The sequence below is a fragment of the Podarcis vaucheri genome, assembly GCF_965113315.1.
Source record: "Podarcis vaucheri genome assembly, chromosome: 16".
Taxonomy (NCBI): domain Eukaryota; kingdom Metazoa; phylum Chordata; class Lepidosauria; order Squamata; family Lacertidae; genus Podarcis; species Podarcis vaucheri.
Window position 1 is genome coordinate 12761169 of NC_138754.1, and position 20778 is coordinate 12781946.

At 46.1% G+C, this 20778-nt stretch overlaps 1 protein-coding gene across 4 annotated transcripts in view; it reads left to right on the forward strand.

The window, feature by feature from the left end:
- The first annotated feature begins 4861 nt into the window (after nt 1–4861).
- The window catches only part of MACROD1 (mono-ADP ribosylhydrolase 1), a 324726-nt gene continuing 308809 nt past the window's right edge, over nt 4862–20778 (forward strand). Inside the window, exons 1-3 of one of the 4 annotated variants that reach the window (XM_082202833.1) lie at nt 4862–5212; nt 10130–10231; nt 11390–11509. In XM_082202833.1, the coding sequence (XP_082058959.1) occupies nt 4951–5212; nt 10130–10231; nt 11390–11509 (484 nt within the window). In that variant the 5' untranslated portion in view covers nt 4862–4950. Of the gene's footprint in view, nt 5213–5635; nt 5750–10129; nt 10232–11389; nt 11510–20778 lie in introns of those variants that run through there. The other 3 variants (XM_082202832.1, XM_082202835.1, XM_082202834.1) reach the window with 3 other exon arrangements.

Consider the following 20778-nt stretch of genomic DNA (forward strand, 5'->3'; position numbering starts at 1 on the left):
ATGGATGGTGTGAAAAACTTGCATGCATCAGCGGCACTGAAGTATACAAAAAACTCCCACATGGAGGTATGAATCTGGCAAGTAGCTGGATGTGCGACTGCCTGGGAGTGACATGGACACAATTTGGGATTCCATGATGGAAGAAAAGTGGGACAGAAATATAAGAAAACAAATAAATCCCAAGGTTCTTTGGAAGCAGGTTGTGTGTATGTGTGTGTGTGTGAAATTGGTAACCTATGCTAGTTATCTATGATTAAACTAAAGATAGGAAGACATGATAAGGAAGTGAGTGCAGGGGAAAAGTGAGCACAGGTTAGATAAAGACAATGCAAGGCTTAACAGTCAGTGGGGATTGAGGGGTGTGGGAGAGAACTAACAGAAAATCGTGGAGATTTTAAATACACAAAGGCTTAAGTAGGATAAAATTTGAGTCTGTTTTTAAGGATATGGACTTACAGAGGAGACGGTCCTGAACTAAAGTAACCAGAAGATTTTAATTACATTCAGTGGTGGCTAGTGCCCATTTGGACTGCATGGGCAAAAGGCAGGGAGCCCAGCAGTAGGTAGAGCCAGAGCTAAAGCCAATGACAGCTGGAGCCAGCTAATTCTGGTTTGTTCCCACCCTCCTCCCTGTTGAATTCCACAAGGCATGGGTCTGAGCAGTTTTGCCGTTGCTCCACAACTTCCCCTAGGTCAACCCACTCTTTAGCACTAAATCAGAACAAGCAGCAATCCGCAGAAAACCCGAATGCTGTTTGTTCCAATTCAGTGCTAAAGAACAGGTTTCCCCAGGTAAAAGTGGCGAGGGAAATGGGGGCATTGATAAGACCTAAGGAGAAGAGAGCTGGCAAGCAGTGCCACCCCCTGGCCTGGTTGTCAGTAGGAAGAAAGGCAGGTGAGGGTTGTCTGAGGTTGGTAGCGCAGTGTCCCAGTTGCCCTAATTGACCAGCTGCCACTGATAATATTAAAATCTCTTGATTTTACAGTAGCACAGTATGCCTGACTTGAGAATCCTGGGGTACAATATAAATTAAAAACCGAGTCTGTTTTGTCCACATTGTAGCTGCTGGTGCTCTGGGCTGCAGAGGGAAAGCAAAAAGATTAGTTTCTCGGCTATAATTAGAAGCTTGGCTTCTGACTTCGCCTGGTGGTGCCTTGGCAACCCACCTAAAATTAGCCTAGCAGCCACTGATGCCAAGTGGCAAAGAAAGGAAAAAATGGGCCCATCAAGGGAAAGTAAGATTGTGCCTCTTTCTCCCCTTCTAAAGTTATTTTGGGACTGAACCTTTGAGGCTGGACAGTGCACCTGTTTAACCATTATGTGGTATTCCTTTTCACAGCCTTGACACAACAACTGTTCACTGATATAATGACCTGCTGACAAATCATTGAACTGCACTCTCATTTCCATCTCCCCCTGCTTTTGGTCCATAAGTTTAAAGCACATGGCTTCCTCCAAATAACCATGGGAACTGCAACTTACTCCCTCAAAGAGTTGTGGTTTCCAGCACCCTTAACAAATGACAGTTCCCAGGATTCTTTGGGGGGAATCTCTGTGCTTTAAGCATATGGTGTGAACGTGACTTACGGCTCTTCATTTATTTTTAAGCTGGACTTCATCCAGACAGCTCTTCAAATACAGGCATCCCCCACTTACGCATGATTGACCTGCGTGCAAACACGTATACTTGAGGTGCTGGGAAACAAATAAATAAGTTCAATTCAAACCTGGAAGTGGGGAGAGAGAGCCAGAAAGTCCTCGTGGCTCATGAGGAGACCATCCATAGAGCCTGAAGAGAACGCCAGTGAGCCAAAAGTCCAGAAACAAAGCTTTGAAAACCAACTTATGAGCTCCAAAACAGCGCATGGGAGCTCTCACTGCTGTTGCACTACCCTGTTGGGGAAGCTGGATTGTAGTGTTTCCTGACCTTTCTGTGATTTGGAGGCAAAGGTACTGTATAAAAGAAAAAGAGCATGGAGAGCAGTAAAAATAGGCATTTAGAGGCTTTGTAGAGGGTGCTCCCCACTTACACACATTTTGCTAATGCGCGCAGGGGCCTGGAACATAACCCCCACTTACTGTACAGGGCTTATATAGATAGAGGTGGGAGTGGGAGGCAAGGGATTCAAGTACATACTGGAAATTTAGGTTTGCACAATTAATGTGGGTCAAAGTGCTCTGTCGCCATAGCACCACGAATATACTTTTAAAAAATGCTGTTTTGTGGTTAGGAAAGTGATGGGGAAGCACACTGAGAAGTGTTCAGAGATTTCCAAACTTTTCATGTTGGTGACACACTTTTAGACATGCATCATTTTGCAACACAGTAATTCAGTTTTAGTAGCAAACCGAAGATTTAACTAACCCATTTCCAGCCCTGGGGGGAGAGTGGGGAGCGTTCGCGCGACACACCTCCACACTACAACTGACACACTAAGTTCGGAGAGCTCTGTGTTAGATAAACGATTGGCCAATGGGAAGATGTATAAGCACCGCGAAAGGACAAGGGCTGATTGTCATATACCGCCCTGCAAACAAATCAGAATTAATGCTCAATAAAGACCAGACATGGACTAAGCTCTGCATAAGCTTTTTGCAAGCAGATCAGGCTGAAGGCTCAGTAAACAGGTCTGGAGGAGGGAGAGAATATATGATGCATATTCAGATACAGAGGTACTGGTAGGGCAGGATTTTCAGGCAGATGTCCATGGCCCTAACCCATTAGAATGATGGAGGGCCTTCAAACTTATCAGGGTCAACCATGATATTCTTATTTCAAAACATCCCAGTAATCAGGGGCACGACAATGTTTAAGGACTGGCAGAGGACCCTCTCCAGATTCATCTGGCAGGGTAAAAGGGCCAGAATTAAATACAAGTTGCTTACTGATAGAAGAGATAGAGGTGGGTTTGCGGTCCCGAATTTACAGCTATACTATGAGGCCTCGTGTCTATGCTGGGTCAAGGAATGGATAGTCTTGGACAACACAGACCTGTTGGATTTAGAGGGTTTCAATGCTAGGTTTGGATGGCATGCTTACCTGTGGCATGATAAGGGAAGAGTGCATAAAGGCTTTTCTAACCACATCATAAGAGGGGCATTGTTAGAGGTGTGGAACAGATGTAAGAACCTGGTAGAAAAAGAAACCCCACTGTGGCTGTCACCCATTGACATTCTAGAAACCAAAAAATTAAATATGGAAGGTAAAAAATGGACATATGCCGATCTCCTGATAAGATCTGAGAGAGGATGGGAAATTAGACCCTACGACGAGCTAAAAGACAAACTATCGGGGTGGATGCATTTCCACCAAATTAATTCTTTATGGAACGAACATAAAAAAGTCGGTATGTGTAAGAACAAGTCCAAATTCCAGCTGGAAATAATAGAAGGGAAGTCCAAACTCTTAACTAAAATGTACAACCAACTTTTAGAGTGGGATACCAAGGATGAGGAAGTCAAAGAGGTCATGATTAAGTGGGCTATAGATTTAGGACACCCCCTAGACTATGAAAAATGGAAAAAACTATGGAACAAGGATATGAAATTCTCAGCATGTGTCGGTCTCCGAGAAAATATGGAAAAGATGATGTACCGCTGGTACATCACTCCAACAAAATTAGCTAAAATGTATAAAACCGGAGATAAGACCTGTTGGAAATGCAAAAAGAAAGAGGGAGACTTCTTCCATATGTGGTGGTCCTGTGATGAGGTAAAGAAGTTTTGGGGCGTTGTTTATGATGAATTAAAAAAGATCCTAAAGTATACCTTCCCAAAAAAACCCGAGGCGTTCCTTCTGGGAATGGTGGGGAACGAGATCAATAAGGACGACCAAACTCTATTCCAGTATGCGACAGCCGCCGCTAGGATACTGCTAGCGCAGAACTGGAAAAAACCCAGCACCCCAACAATCAAGGACTGGCAAAATAAGTTAACTGAATATACTGATTTGGCAATAATGACTCAGAAGATAAGGCAACAGAAAAATACCAAATTTATTAACGACTGGAATAAATTTTTTTCATACATGGAGAGGATATCAGGAAATATCAAAATCACAGTAGGTATAATATAAAAACCGTGAGGTAGAGTAGGCGGACTAACAAAAGAAACTGCTGTACATACTGTCGAGATATAGGTCACGTCGTGGTGGTGGGAAGTTATATTATATAAAAGATTGTATACTGATTTTTGTATTTTCTTATTTTTTCTTTGTTTTGTTTTTGTAAACAAGGTATATGTGTTTTTAAATGTTGGATTACAATAAAAAAATTTTTTTAACTTTCAAAAAAAAAAACAAAAAAAAACAAACTTATCAGGGTCAACCATGGCGTACCCAGGATTTTTGTTAGGGGAGGCACCTTTTGTTAGGAGGGGCAGGTTTCTTTGGGGGGCAATCAATTGTATTGATTTTGATTTATTTAGCGGGGCAGCTGCCAAAAGGTCGACCTAGTCCAGCATCCTGTTCTTACAGCAACCAAGCACTGAAGTAATATACCATATATACACATTACCATCAAAAGCAATTGGTTCCCAGTTTGTTTCCAGGCCCAATTCAAGGCACTCACATCAGCGTTTAAAGCTCGAAATAACTTAGGACCAAAATATCTGAAAGAATGCCTCCTCCCCTCTCCGTTGCAGTTGCAGAAACGCACCAGGGAAGGAACATTTGTGGAACTACATTGCCCAGAAGCCCTTGCGCCAGAGGAGGGCGGGGCCAGAGGAAAGAGGCTTGAAAGTCAAAGGCCTGCCTCCATGTGGGCTGCTGGGGTAGCAGTAGCAACAACAGCAGCAGCTGCAGCAGCAGCTAGCAATCTGATTCCACGCTGCCACCTAAATACCAGGTGTTATAAATAAGGGAGAAGAATTTCTCTCGCCTGCTGAGTGACCAACCAGGGCAGCAGGCTGAGAGCCCAGTGAACCCCCCTTCCAGCCCTTTTCTTGAAGCCATGCCAGGCTTCTTCATGTTCCTGGGAAACAAGAGCTTTCTTGGAGCCTTTGGGAGGTTGTGGAGGGTCTGGGGCAGCTGCCCTATAGCGCTGCACAGTAGTAGAAAGAAGGGCGCGTGGAGTGGAGGCAGGGCCCCTGTCTGCAGGGTGCCAGAGCACTGGGTGTTTGCAAGGGGCATCCGGAGCTGGTTGGCTGCTCCCCGATTGGCCATGGCAGCCAAAGTGGATTTGACCACATCCACTGACTGGAAGGAGGCTAAATGTAAGTGACGTGGAGGCGAAAGTGTGTTGTGTATGTGTATGTGTATTTCTGTGGTGTCCTGGTGCTCTGGAGCAAATTTGTGGCCTCCCGCAGTGTTGGGCCCCTTGTTGCCTGCTGGCAGTCCCTGGCACAGTTTCCGTCTCCTGGGCTACTTTATCATATACTCCCCCTGGGCACATGATCCTCATGTTCGCTGTGATTGTTTAAATCCACAATGCCCCTTATTTGAAATGGCACTGCAGCTCTGGCTCTTGAGTTTTTCACTACTGTGATAGGACAAAGGGGTGGCATTTTGAGGACGGTCGGCCCGTAGTTACTGAACCAAGAACTCTTCTTGTGTCTGTGTGCACTGTGAACCACTGTTTTCCCACTCTGTTTGGGAGTGGGAAAAGGCTTTTTGCGGTGCATCATGGGAAATATAAATGGTCTCCTAGGAGACTGGCAATGGTAGCCGCCATATGTTTCCCAGAGGCCTAGAGAAGGGGAGAACCCCTCCTCCCACTTTTGATAAGAAGCTATGGTTCTTGTACCAAACAGGTGCTGGGATGCAGCTGGTAGGCTGTATGCTGTTGGATATGTTTTGGAATGGTCCCCTAAATAAGGTTGCCAACTTAAAAAAGAAAGAGAAAACTTTGGCTGTGCTCCTGGGCCTACAATAACAGCTTGATTGCTAAGAACTGATGGATTCTTATCCATGCCTGGATAAGTGGTAGGGCAAGCTTTGCCGTTAAATTTCTACATGCCACCCTGCTTTTTAAAAGCACAGGAGCGGAGCTAACAGTGAAAGGTGGCAACCATGCCAATGACCAGGACTGCCTCCCAAGCCTTCCTGTTTCTGTCAGTCAGAAAGGACGTGTTAATCTATATGTGCACCAAATGCACCTGTATAGCAGTGAATTGTTTTTGTTTCCAAACTCCTGAAACTTTTTTTTGGAAGCGGGAGTCTGAGAATACTTACTATACAAATTATCTGTGGAGGCACCTGCATATCAAGCTGTGGAAATTGTGTGCCTTGTAGTGCAGTGGGCGGGAGCCTGCTATGGGCCACCTCACTTGGAAGAAGTGAATATAAAACGGCTGGGAAGGAGGGATGAAAGAAACTGGTGGTTTAGAGGAAGGGGTGGGGTGGGATAAGGTACAAGTTGAGTTTGAAAGGAAAATGGGAGAAGACATTACAGGAGATGGGTAAAAATGCTTAGTCACATGAGCGCATAAAGGCAAAAATATGTTTAAAAAGGCCTTCTCCACTTAGAGCCTCTGGATCAGCAAATTCTGCCTTAACATTGGGAAGGCTGAGTTGCAATACCACCCAAGCTATGCTCAACTTGAGGAAAGCTGAGTTAAATAACTACTTGCCACAAGGAAAGTGCTGTGGCAAATAATTTTATCAATTTCCAAAGATGGGTTACAGTACATACTGGCAGAATGTAATGTAAGTAATTGTCAACTGATTATGCCAAACGTTTCCTCCACCTCCCATTTTGTGACTGGGGCTGCGTACAAGCTATGCTTTTAAATCACATTCAAAGAACATTTCTCCCCTCCAAAGAATTCTGGGCACTGTAATATGTTAGAGACTGCTGGGATTGGAATTGTAACTCTGTGAGGGGTGAACTTCAATGCCTGGAATCGTTTGAGGGGGAAATGTGCTTCGAATGTGCTTTTGTGACTGGGTGCGCCTCAGTAATTTTCAAGCGATCTCAAGTGGGGCCAGGGAGTTGAAAGTAGTCGCTGATGTAGAGGTTTTGGGAATGTGTTCCAAGGGCTTCTCAACCCTTCATTTGCATAGGCACAATTTAGGCATATTTGGCTTAGCTGTTGCCCTAGCATAAGTGGAAAACATGCTTTGGAACAGGGATGTGAGGAATTTGTGGCTCTCCAGAGGTTGTTGGAACTCCAGCTCTCATCCAGCCCTTGCCAGGATAGCCATTGGTTGGGGATGATGGGCTTTGTAGTCCAACTATATCTGGAGGCCCCATCCCTTCTCCAGAAGCGTGTCTAGCGCTACACTTTCTTCTTGGGCAGGCTTTATGCCATGAATGTTGTATTGAGGAACACAGCACCCAATATGCTCATGACGAACTGTATGTTTCCCAACAATACGGTTTGAAAGCCGCTACATATATTGGTTGGATTTGCAAATCTCTGCAGAGGGGTGTTGAAGTTCCTAAGGGGTTGAGCATAAGTAATCTTCCAGGAGGCTGATGAAGCTGTAATAGAGTTGCCAAACTTTTTTTAAAAAAACCCTGCCACCTCATCTTAATTAAAAGAAAAAAGAAACATTAATAAATGTCAAGGACGAAGTGTGTCTGAGTTGTGAGGGCCTCTTTGGTGTGAAGGGAGTCAGCTTCTGTTTGCTGAAAAGGGACTGTACTGTTAAGCACCTGTCAGAGGCAGTGTGTTTCTGAAGGCCAGTTGCTGTGACAGGACCCCCCCCCCCGTTTCCCCCTCTTTTTAAAAATTCATTTTATAATATACATAAAGCAGAGCTATAATGCATATAACAAAAGGCAAAAATTAAAAGATGAAAAACAACACTATAAAGTAGGCACATAGAATGAGTAGTTGTTCATGAGTTAAAATAACAAAGTCCAAGTAAAGACTATCAACGTTATCAGATCAAGTATAGTTCCAGTTTTGCCAGGCTTATGATGAGTGTCTTGAAAATGATGGTTCCACTGTATATGCCACAGAGAGATGCAAAATCATACAAAACGTGTCTGGGGGTTCTAGGCCTTGTCAAAATCTAAAATTATTTGTGACCCCCCCCCCCATTATAGCCATATTTCAGAGTGACCAATACTAAGCGTTCAGTGTAAGATTTTGGGCTATTTTCCACTGAATTGCAATTGCTGTTCATGCTACCAATATAATATATAAGACCAATTATTCTGACAATATATTTACAGTGGTATCATAAAAAATATTCAGGAATATTTATTTTGGACAACACACAATAGTTTCTTTTGTAATGTTTATCATTTCTGCCAAAATTAAATTCCAAAAATCTTGCACCAATTGACCCCACCATAAATGAGGACATGTACCAACTTTATTGCTACCCCGAGGTAATATAAAAGAAAACATTTTTGACATTTGCAAAGGATCTTTCCTGTTTTAATATTTCTTCTTTCTTAGAAGAGTTTCAGTTGTAAAAATGAAGTGATAAAGAGAAATAAAGAGAAAAAAGTGCAAAAAATACAGTAAAAATAAAACTGTAATGTGATACAATCTTATGGAAATTAGGAAATCAAAATGAAAGCCTTGACAATGCATTTTCTGCTCTGCCATGGTTTTTCTTTTATTTTCTTCCCCACCTCCTTTTTCTGTTAGCAGGATGTGATTCTAGCAGGACTGAGACAATTTGAATCTTTTGGCAACTATATTTCAGAGGCCTTGCTGGTTTCCATATGGGTTTTTACGTGACACAACAATATGAAATTGTTGGCCCTGTAAAACTCCCCGAGTTCCATGTGAATAATAGAAAAGGGACTGGCTGTTTGATCACTCTGAAATTGTAACTCTGTGAGGGGAATAGGGGCCTCCTAACAACTCTCAGCACCCTTAACAAACAAGAGCTCCCAGAATTATCTAGGGGAAGCCAAGATTCTTTAAAATTGTATAGTGTTTTCAATGTATGGTGTGAATAAAAGACCCATTCAAGTCACATAAAAATGGCTGTTGACAAAATGGCAATACTGTATGTCGACAAGTGGTGGTGAGAGGTGGCATTCATTTGAGGGGAGGAGAACTGGAGTGGCTGCCATTTTGTTTTTCCTCAGAAAGCCCTCTCCCGAGGTTCTTTTTGAATTTTTGGGAAATTCAAAATGGCCACCTCCATATAAGATAGCATTGTACTTGCTGCGGGTTGCTATAGTAGTGGAGTGCAGTTCAGTATTTTAAGGGGGGAAAGGATCTTAGCAGTAATCAATTTCATTTGATGAGGCCAATGTTTATACCTCTCCAAAGAAAGTTGGACTGCAGTGGAGGAGGGGATTTAATGGCTTTTTCACATTTCTTCACAACTAATATTTTAGAAATGTTTGGATTTCTCCTCAAATTATTTGGGTCAATTTTTCCAAGGGTTTTTGTGTGTGTGTGGAATAATGGTCTGTGACAGCGTTGGGGAACCTGTGGTGGTGGATTCAATCTCCTGTTGGGTCCAGCCACCATGGCCAACAGTAAGAGATGATGGGAGTTGTAGTCCAACCATGTATGGTGGGCCACAGGTTCTCTATCCCTGCTCTACATGTGACACACTAGAGTGATGCCTTGGCTCGGGCATAGGCAAACTCAGCCCTCCAGATGTTTTGGGACTACAACTCCCATCATCCCTAGCTAAGAGGACCAGTGGTCAGGGATGATGGAAATTGTAGTCTCAAAACATCTGGAGGACCGAGTTTGCCTATGCCTGCCTTGGCTGCATACACACAATGCATTTAAAGCACATTTCCCCACTCACAAAGAATCGTGGAAACTGTAGTTTGCCCCTCACAGAGCTACAGTTCCTGCACCCTCAACAAGCTACACTTCCCATCCCATGATTCCTTGGTGCGAAAATGTGCTTTAAATGTATGGTGTGTGCACAATTACGTTTATTCTTTGTACTTGACTTAGGACTCAGTTATACACCTGCAAATAAAACATTTTAATATACAATGTGACCCTAGAATGGTTTTTATATGTGTGTAGTTTCCACCATAAAGCAGACTTTCCGAAAGGGTTTTGCCAACATTCTGGAGAATGAAGGTTTCCATTGAGCATCCACGAGGCAAAAATATAATGGTTGCATCACTGCTCTGAAAGTCCTTCTCCCAGAATTTTTGTGAGTCCTTTCCCCTCAGACTTTGTGCCAATATTTGTCTTTATCCTACTAACCCGTCTTTATTTCTTCTGCTCCTTTTATTTGCTGTTCAGCATTTCTGAAAGGCTTGAATAACAAGCAGAGGCGAGAGCATTATTTCACCAGGGATTTCATCAAACTGAAGCAAATACCAAGCTGGAAAGAAATGGCCAAAAGTGAGATTTTATTTTGTTTTAAAGCTCTTTTTTCTTAAGTATAATTGCATGGGCATGCTGTTTCTCTCCCCCCCCCAAACCTCCCGTGGAGAAACTCAAGGCAAGGATAATGTGGACCTTGGTTGAGGAAAAGGGGTGTTGTAGAGCTGTTAACATAGAAAGCTTCCAGACACAGGTTCAGCTCTGAGGGCCTCCTGGCAGTTCCCTCAGAAGTTGCAGGGAACCAGGCAGAGGACCTTCTCGGTAGTGGCACCTGCCCTGTGGAACGTCCTCCCATCAGATGTCAAGGAGATAAATAACTTTTAGAAGACATCTGGAGGCAGCCCTGTATCTAGAAGTTTTTAATGTTTGATGTGATATTATGTTTTCATATGTGTTGGAAGCTGCCCAGAGTGGCTGTGGCAATCCAGCCAGTTGGGTGGGGGGTTGTTGTTGTTTATTATACCATGTCAGGCTGATGGCTCATTTAGTCTATGGCAGGGGTGGGGAACTGGGTCCGACTTGCAGGCCAGATCCTTTTGTTCCCCCGAAACAGGTCAGGTTTGGCAGGTGAGTTGGGTTGCCTACCTGTCCATCACCTGACAACACAATGACTCATTTTTGCATGGCACTGTGCACAGAAGCCCTGATGATTAGCTAATTGCCAGTGCTTGCAATGGGCTTTTTTTTTGCAGAGGGTGGGGGATCATCATCAGCTAACTGGTGGTGTCTGCAAACCCACTTTGGCTCAGCCCATACCTTTTTTTACTTTCCACACACTTGGCACCAGGTGTTGGACAGGTGGATGTTGTGGAGAGACCTGCAGGCCAGTGGTCTTCCCTGACTGGCAGCAGCTTTCTAAGACTTCAAACAGTGCATATTCTTTGCAATACCCAAGGTCCCAGGTTCAATACCCAGCTTCTCCAGGCAGGACTGGAGAGCCTTGAGAGGTAGCCATTGCAGCCCGTTTTAGATGTTGCAGGACTACAGCTCCCATAATCCCTGACTATTGGTCATTCTGGCTGGGGCTGATGGGAGCTTGGGATGCTAACACCCGAGGGCACAATGTTCCCTACCCCTGTTGTAGGCCATGCTGAGTTAGATGGACTAATAGTCCAATTTGACATAAAGGCAGCCTTTAAAATGTGCAGTCTCTCCCCCTTGTCTTCTTGATGCCAGGCACCCGGGTTAAGCAGCCTGAAGAGTCTTTGTTCCCCAAGGATAACCATCTGAATGAGAAGATCTCTCTCTTCCGTGGTGACATCACCAAGCTGGAGGTGGATGCAATTGTCAACGCTGGTGAGTGAGTTTGGCTCTTTTGTTGACTGTGGTTGAGATTGGTTTTGGCTTATTAGTAGCCTTTTATAACTCACATGCCAGGCACTGTTTGTTGGTCTTCTGGGGTAGCCTTGCTGCTCCAATTTGTGAAAACTGAAAATGGCAGAGAGATCACACAAGCCTTGCCGGTTTTTGCAGTGCTTCTCATTCCTTGATGGTGGAATGTAAGAAATGAATGTGTAGACCAGGACGGTGGCCCTCTAGTTGTTGGTGGACTGCAACTCCCATCAGCCCCAGCAACCGTGGCCAGTGGCAAGGGGGATGGGAGTTGTGTTCCAACAACATCTAAAAGGGCACCCATTCCCACATTCCTCATGTACTTCACTGGCAACAAGGCTTCTAATCGTACCATCCTCTTAACCTCAAAAATGGCTAGGCTCCAATCCTCATAGCTGATTTACAGAACAGCTAATACTTTTGGGATTGCAGAAAGACATTAGAGTTGAAAGTCATTTGAAAGATGTATTGTTTGTGATGTGTGCGCTCATCTCATCTTTGTCTCTGGTTAAACAGGTTTGGTAGGTTTTTGTGTTCTTTTGAAACCTGTTTAACTCGATAGGAAACAAAAAGAAATACTGTAGGGGTGTACGTAATGGGAAACAATGCCTTTCACAGCCCTGCTTTAAAACGCTCTAGAAGTTTGTCCTTGGTTTTAAAGTTACCAGCTAAGGTTAACAAACACTAAGTGTGAACTTCCAAGTTTTGAACAGAACCCCTTTTCAAGTATAGGAAACAGTGTTGGATGAGAATAATGTGTGGAAGAATTTAGGAGAAAGAAGCTGCTTCTCTAGGTTGGCACTGGCTTAGTTAAACAGAACATTTTGTGAAGCAAAAGAGGAAGTGGGCTTGAATTGGCCCCCTACTTATATTAGACTGCAGTATCTGGCAGCGCTGGATGAGCTGAATTATATACACCACAGGCCACAAATGAGGAAGGGAAGTAATATTTACAAGGGATCTGTGTGTAGCTCTTAGATGTTCATTAACATGCATTATGCTCTAGTAAAACTGGTAGTGGTACTTGGCTGTGCATAGTGCTGATTGGTTTTTCAACTCAAAAAATGTGTGGTGTTATAAAAAAGTCAATGAAATGGGTATTGGGTTTAATAAAAGTTAAAATAGGTGTTTTAAAATTATATAAAATACGTATGTATAAAAGGAAGAGAGAAAATATTATGTGTGAGCTATGTATAATAGCCAGTTCACCTGAATAAGGGGTTCAAGAGATTACAAGACACATGACTGAGTCAGCATTTGAATTACTGTCGTTATTTGTGGATGTAGCACCATCAGTGTACTTGGCCAGAGTAGAGGAGGACAGGCCCCTGCCCTGAAGAGCTTACAGTCAAAAATTCATGCAGGAAGGGGAAAAGCAGGAAAAGAATATTCGATGGTTCCAATTACACATGCTTAGGCTCAGTTATGGGCTCAGTTGCTGTAGGATGTGGGAAAGGAATGTATTTTTAAGCCTCCGCAAACTCTAAGCCAGTGTTTTCCAACCACTGTTCCGCGGCACACTAGTGTGCCACGAGATGTTGCCTGGTGTGCCACGGGAAAAATTAAAAAATTCGAAAGATTTTTTTTTTAAAAAAAGTCAAATTTTTGATTGGGGCGCCGTCACTAGATGACCCCTGGGGTTCCCTCCCTCCCTCCCACTCTGCGCCTCCCTCCTCCTCCTCCTCCTCCGGGGAGGCCCTTCCTGGCTCTCGGCCAAGGCTTGGCGGCTGCCACTCACTCACTCGCTCGCCCACCCGTCCCTCCATCCCTGCACCCGGCCTCTCCCCCTCCATCCCTGGCGCGGGGGCTGCCGGGATCCGTAGTCCCCTCGCCCTTGGGCTCCGCGCCCGCGCGGGGTGCGCAAACTACATTTCCCAGCGTGGCCTGGTGGGCCGGGCGTTTTGTTTGAAGCGCTTTTCTCCCGGCCATGGAATGAGCGCGGCGGCGGCGGCCAGGGGCTCTTCCGCGCAGACCCCGCGCAGCCTGCCTGCGCCCCCACGGAGATCGGGCGGCAGGATGGAGCCCGGGGATCCCCGCGGAGGCGGAGTGGCGGAGGCTGCCCCCCAGGTAGGGCTGCGTCGGGGGGTGGTGGTTATTTTTGCAATGCTGCATCCGCGCCGGAGGGGACGCATCGGACCGCGGGGAGACCCCTTGGCAGGCGTGCAAGGCAATGCATGCGTGCAGGCGTTGATGGAGTGCAGTGCAATGCAATGGCAACGCGGCGCCCTGCATGCATGCATGCAACTTCCACCGGCACTCCGGACTTGGCAGGTGAGGGGGGTCCCCAGTGGGCGGCAGAGAGAGCCGGGAGGGCGAAGGGGAGCCGGGGGGGAGCAGCGCTGCTCCCCGAGCCGAGCCTGGGGGGAAACTTCGGCGTCGTTGCGCCGGGTGTTGGAAGCGGAGGCTGGCGGGGGGCCCTCACCTGCAAAACCTGGTCGCCTCTCATATATTTTGTCCATTGCATTCATCGCCCGCTTTCTCCTCCAAGGAGCTCCCGGGGGCGCGCGTGGTTCTCCCCGTGTTATCCTCGCAACAACAGCCCTGCGAGGTGGGTCAGGCGAGTGGCCCAAGGGAGCACCCAGGGATTGTCCTGGCCAGGTGGGGTGATTTGAACCCTGCTCTCTGCCCGGTCTTCGTCCTCATTTAGCCCCCACATGTGCATGACTGTGCATGACTGAGGTTTTCCCCCCTCGTCTTGGCTATGGTGTGAGTCTGTGCTGTTAATTAATGGGGTTCTCCTTCGGAGAAGATGAGCCAGCCCTCAAGGAGGTGATTATGTAATTTGCTAGCAATTCATGTCCCTCCCGGCGTGACGCTGCGCGCTGACGTCACGGGGCTGTAATGGTGGTGTGCCTCGAGATTTTTTTCATGAAACAAGTGTGCCTTTGCCCAAAAAAGGTTGGGAAACACTGCTCTAAGCGCAGAAATGTTTGAGGTTTGCATGGTCTAGTTGTTGTTCCCAGCAACTTACACAAGAGGGCGCCAAAGCTCCATGGTTTGTGGGGCTGCCCCCCAGTATTAATTTCCCTACCTCAATAAATCAAGCTGTTTATTAGTGGAATAAAAGTCTTTGCTAACAAGGGGTTTTGTTGGCGCTTCATAAATCCTGCCTCTGTGCATCATGAAGCCCATATGTGCTTAATTCATATGTAAAGTCGCAAGTGGGACTATAATACGTGTCCATTAAATTCTAGGAGGCCCGATAATTATCATTAGCTGTGAGTAATTACCTGCACGGATCGAGGCCAGGAACCGCTTGCTGCTGTTGTAGCCACTCAATTCATGCTAGGATGGTTGGGGGTGGGGGGAGATGAGCAATGCTGCATCTTGGGAAAGGCAGGGTGGTCTGTGTCGTGCAGGCAAGAGAATCAGGCGGAGTTTTTATTTCTTGTTAACCTTGGTTCCCTGGAAAGAATCAAGTGTGTCCAAGGCAGCTCTTGGCGGATGTGATTTGTAGTGGTTTAATGTCTTCAACAGACAGCAAGGCTGTGGGTGGATAGTGGGACTCTGTGAGAAGAGGTCCAAGTGGGGAATTGAGGGACCTTCCAGGTGCTGGTGGGAGATGTAGTTCAGTGCCTCTGACCATTGACCATGCTGGCTGGGGCTGACGGGTGCTGGAGTCCCCGCAACATCTGGGAGGGCTGCAGGTTTTCCATCCCAGGTTCAGGTGCAGCACTCCGTTCAGGGCTGGTGCGAGACTTCAGGGCGCTCTCAGCACACATCCATATGTCCCAATGTGGTCACACTATGTTTTGTTTCTGTCATTGCCACAGCAGCAGCCCATTACTTCCTGCTCTCCTTGCTGTGCCCCTGAATGGTGTTGCAGTAGCAGATGGGGAGCCCTGCTGCTTTTCAATGAAAGCCAAGCTAAGCTCCCAATCCCTTGTGGCTGCCTGCTTTCTTAATTGTACCCAATGTGCAATGCTCTGGTCTATAGATCAAAGCTTCTGTCCAGACCATGGATCCATGAAGAGATTTTACAGATCTGTGAAGGGCATTGCATTTTGGGTAAATTAAAATGGCAGGTGGCCACGGCAACTGGGAGCCAAGGTTGGTTCCTGGTCAAAAGTGGCAATGCTGTCCGGTGTCCCTTGCAGAGTGTTAAGTGGCTGTGTGGCCAGTGAGGGGCCCCTTTGACCTACTGGAGCCCTCAGCCAGTGCCCAATCTTACTGTCTGCTGGCACTGGACCTGGCTTGGTCCCAAACTGCCTGCTGGGGCTAGATTTGAGGGCTGGTTGTGTGATGGGCTTGGTGGGACTGTGCGTGAAACAAATTTTTATAAACAGTTCACCTTTGTCTCTAAAGCTGGCGATGCTCATCTGCTTGGCGATGATTGCTTTTGCATTAGTCTTTTTTTTTAATTGTTCTTTGTTGGCACATAGGCATTGGTGCCTATTTAACACATGGTCTGTATGTGAGTTAATTGCGATCAGATCCATGCAGGCAGGTTTAATTGTCTTTATATGACAGGGATAAATCAGGCATGCAGATTGTGCATCCAAGTCATGAAATGAGCAATAAATGCAATTTTAAAAAGTGTGCTCATAAGAAGAGGGGTGCCAAAGAGACTTCTTAGCCTGGGTCACCATTTGGTTTTGGACTGGCTCCCTGGCACCTGCAGTGTCAAACAAATACCCTGAAGCAGAAGGTGGCGAGAAGGCGGCTTGATTATTTATTTAGCAAAGAGCCTTGTAAGTCCCCACCATTGCATGGGAATGATAAGCTATAGAAGACCAGGCTAGGGACATTTTTGCTGATAGGCTAGTTTTCTGCATACAGGGGTTTGTATTTTATATGTGGGAATGTCGTTTACTCAGCCATTTGGCTGTTAAATTGGATCGTAGTGTTCACTTTCGGCCTGTTTTTATAGTGTTAATCTTGTGGTGGAGTAGGTAGAATCCATCTTTTTATACTTATTTATGGATGGGTATTCTTGAGTAGTTTGTTCCGGCTGTTGTTTTAAATAGTTGGTTTTTAATGTTTATTATACTGTGTAAGTTGCTTTGAGGCATCTTTTTGTGAAAAGCAGTAAAGATAAAATAAGGGTGCAAAGTGCTGTACATAACCAAAAGTTCCTTCTGTATAGCTAGCCTGGCACTTTTGCTAGAGGCTGTGAAACTCCTGCCTGCTTTGCGGCCTCCTCTGCTCCTATGCCCCGGGAGTGATCTCCTTTCAGTTGGGAGTGGAGAGTCCCAGAACTGGCTAGGAACCGACGAAATGGCTGTGGGGAGTTCTGGTTCTGGGATGGAGATGTCTGAATCCTACAGCTCCTCAGTGTCTCTGGTGGTGCAGAGATATGCTAGGGGTGGAGCCCTGCTCCTCCAAGCAGGAGACCCAGGTTTCAACTCTGTCCTAGTTCATCAGCAGTTTAGCACACATTTTCCCTAACACACACATCTTTCCATGCAGTTTTGACTAATATAATGTGTATTTGTATGTTATTTTCCCTAATATATGCATTTTAACGCATATTTTTCCTGAAAACAATTTTTTTTTTGTACGCATTGTTTGACTGGAGAGCTGCACTGCAAAATTCAGAGAAGTGTGACTTTTGAAGGCTTATTTCATTTCAGTTTTTGCATTGCTTGGGAAAGTGCGTATTAGATATAAAAAGGTTCATGTAATTAAATTTCTTCCCCATCCCTAATAGCAATAGACCAACCTTTTGCAGCCTGGTGCCTTCAGATGGCTTGGACACCAACTCCCATTACCTCCGGCTAGCATGACCAATGGTTAGGGGTGATGGGAGTTGTAGTCCAAAACTTCTGGAGGACACAAGGTTGGGGAAGGCTCTGTCTGTTCTGGGTGCGGTTTCAGTAATTTGTTGCTTTTGTGCAGGAGTGGATATGTGTGTGTATGCGCACATGTAGACATACCACATAACAATACATGAAAAGTTGGCTCTCAAGTCCTGGAACTTCTTGGCTTACGTTAGCCTTCTTCTTTGGAGGGATGGTATTTCCCACACTTCCCTCATAAGTCACAGACAGGGAGTGGGAATAAAGACTTTCTGCCTTACACAGAGTTAATATAGCTTAGTATTGCCCACCCCAGTGGTTCCCAATTAGCTACTGCGGAGCCCCTGTTTTTCAAAAGCCAAGCCATAGACCCCCTACTTTTGAAAATTTTGATGTCTCTGTAGTAGTTTTTATTAAATGAATGGTGCCACGGACCCGCTGGGTGGGTTATGTGGACGCCTTGGGGTCCACAGACCACTAGTTGAGAACCACTGACCTTGAACACCAGTTGGGAGCCCCTTGGCAGTGGCTTCCCAGGATTTTAGGCAGGACTCTTTTCTGGTCCTACCTGGAGATGTTGGGGATTGAACTGGGACTTTCTGCATGTAAATCAGATTCCCTGCCATGGAGCTATAGTTGTTCCCTGTGCATACATAGCCAGCTGCCTTACATGAAATCAGGTCATTGGTCTGTCTAGGTCGGCATTGTCTATACTGATATGGCAGTGGCTCTCCAGGGTTTCAGGCAGCTGGCATTCCCGGCCCTGCCTGGAGACGCCACAAGGAGTTGGGCCCTGGGACCTTCTGCATGCAAAACTGATGCTCTGCCACTGAACTGTGGCACTTCCCCAGACTCACCTGGTGGCACATCCAGCTCCTTTGCTTTTATGTGGGTATTCCTGGGACCATGGAGACATTCCTTCTAATATATATATATATAGGTTCTGCAGGCAAGCAGCTGGTAGAATGATCAGAGCCTTCCTCTCCCAACTGAGTACTTTACGAGTAGATGAATGGATCGAGCCGCTGTGTATCCTTGGTATTATGAATGGCCGCCTTATAACGACAATAGTTATGGGACCGCAAAGTGCAGGAGACAAAGCTCCAGGCAGATATTACGATGCCGAACTGTCAGTGTAAATTGCTTCACCTGTCACTTTGGCAGTCCAGTTTGCTTGCAAACGCTTTGCTTCTGCTCGGGCAGCAGGAAAGGAGGCCGGAGCTGAGCCAGCACCAGCCTTGGGGAAGCTTGTATGTGTTTTGTTTTGTTAAAGCTTCCAAGCTACCTGAGCTGGAGCCAGTAAATGGGAGTGGTTGCATTGCAAGTGTGGAGAACCTCTGGTCCGGAGGGCAAATGTGGCCCTGCATACCTCTGTTTGGCCCTTGAGACACCCTCTACAGGCCATACACCCCTGAGCTGTTTTGCTTGGCTAGAACATGTCCTTGAACTGTGATAATGTTCATAAGGGTGAGCACTGTGCAGTGGTTAGAAAATTAAAGTAGGACCTGGGAGACCAGGGTTCAAATTCCCACTTGGCCATGAAGTTCACTAGGTGACCCTACTTCACAGGGTTGCTGTGGGGATTAAATGGGGAGGAGAAACGTGTGCCACCTTGAACTCCTTGGATAGAAAAGGTGGAATATAAATGCAATAAGTAATGCCTCTTGCTTTGCTGGATGGAGAGGTGTGGTGTGGTGCTGGTGTGCGTAGAAGCCTCTGAGTTTTGCATGGCTGGGGTGTAACCTACAAAGGTAAATCACATCTACTGCTCTGTCCACTTTTGCCTCTGGCCCTGCCCACCACTGGTATGTGGTCCCCAGAAGGTTGCTCCTGAGGGAATGGGGCCCTCGGGCTGAAAAAATATTCACCACCCCTGTTGCATATTGAGAATTTGGCACACACAGCGATCCTGACAGCTGCCCTCCAACTAGTATCTTTATCACCCTGGAGAAAAGTGAAAGTTAAATGTGAGATTCCTAAAGGCAGGGCATTAGGCTAGCCTGTAAGGTATCACAAGACTTGGTGGGTATGCCTTAAGGAGGGAAATCTATTGCTTGCCCTAGGAGGAGGGATGATGAAACCCCAAAAGAACAGGTCTGAGAGATAAGCTTGGCCCATGTGTGCGCCTCAAGCTCTAAACCAGGGTTGGGAATCTTGAGGGGCCACATTCCCTTCTGGAGAACCACATGTTGGTGGTGGGCCGAACCAGAGGCAAAAGTGGGCAGAACAAGAGTTTTTGTTCTTGTTTTGCTTTGTACAGTAGGCTAGTTTCTGCACACCTTCCACCCTTCATCCTGACAATCAAGATAACCTATCAGAGTTCAAGGGTACATTCCAGCTAGGCAAAAAACCCTCAAAGAGGATGCTCTCCTCTTCTGTAGTTGCTCTCTTGGTGTGCTGCAGCTAAATCCATCACTAGTGCTGGAGTATCATTTTTTTCTTCCCCGTTAAGCACTCTGGTCATATGTCTTGAGACTTCTTGACCTTTAGCACTCTCCCACCCACAGAACTAACTGGGGGCTGCCTCACTTCCCTCATTCCTTGCTGCATGAACAGGAGGAAGAACTGATACAAAGCTGCCCCCTAGGTGCTAACTTTCCCTTAGGTCTTGTGGTGGGGAACCTTTTTTCGGACTGAGAGCCACAATGCTTTGTGGGCAACCTTCCAGGGACTGCTTGTTGAGGTGGGCAGGGGCAAATGTGGGCAGAAAAAGGTACCTGCATAAACACTCACACATCCTTCATCCAGGCAAGCGAGAGGCATTAACACAGTTCAAGGACGCTTTTCATCCAGCGTTCAAAGGACAACACAGAGCAGTGTGTGGCCTGGGGAGAGGCCTGAGGGCCAGATGGCGAGGCCTGAGCTATATAGGGACTATTTTAAAAACGCATCTCATGGTTTTCTAAAAGCAGATCTGGCGACAGTTGGACTCACAGTGCCTGGTAGTTCCTTCTAGCCTGGCACTTCACTTCTGACGATTCCTGCTTAATAAAGCAGGAATCTACCCATCGGCGTCTGTTATGGGTCTTTTTCTTTTTTTGCTCTGCACTGTTCTTTTTAGAGACTCTCTCCCCTTCCTTGGAGCAGTTCTTGAGTTGGGCGACTTGCTCAGTCTACGTTGAGAAGAGACTGTTATATAAAGTACCAATCTGATGGCGCGAGTCAAGGGGTGGGAGTGGGGGGAGCTCTCCAGCGCGGAGTTTTAATGGACAATTTTTATCTCCCTTTTTATGGCATTGAATAATTTTAACCGGCTTTCTGACTTGGCAAATAAAACCACTAGCTCTTTATGCTCCCATGGCGCTCGCAAGACCCTGCTCCCTGGACCCTGCTGGCTTTGCAGCCAAGGTCAAAAAAGCCAGTTTCTGAATAAGCACATGAGCTAGTGTGTGTGTGTGTGTGTGTGTGTGTGTGTGTGTGTGTGTGTGTGTTTGGTCTGCTCTTTGGTTTCTGCTCTTATTACATTCTCAGATCTTGCTTTCCACTGGGGGAAGA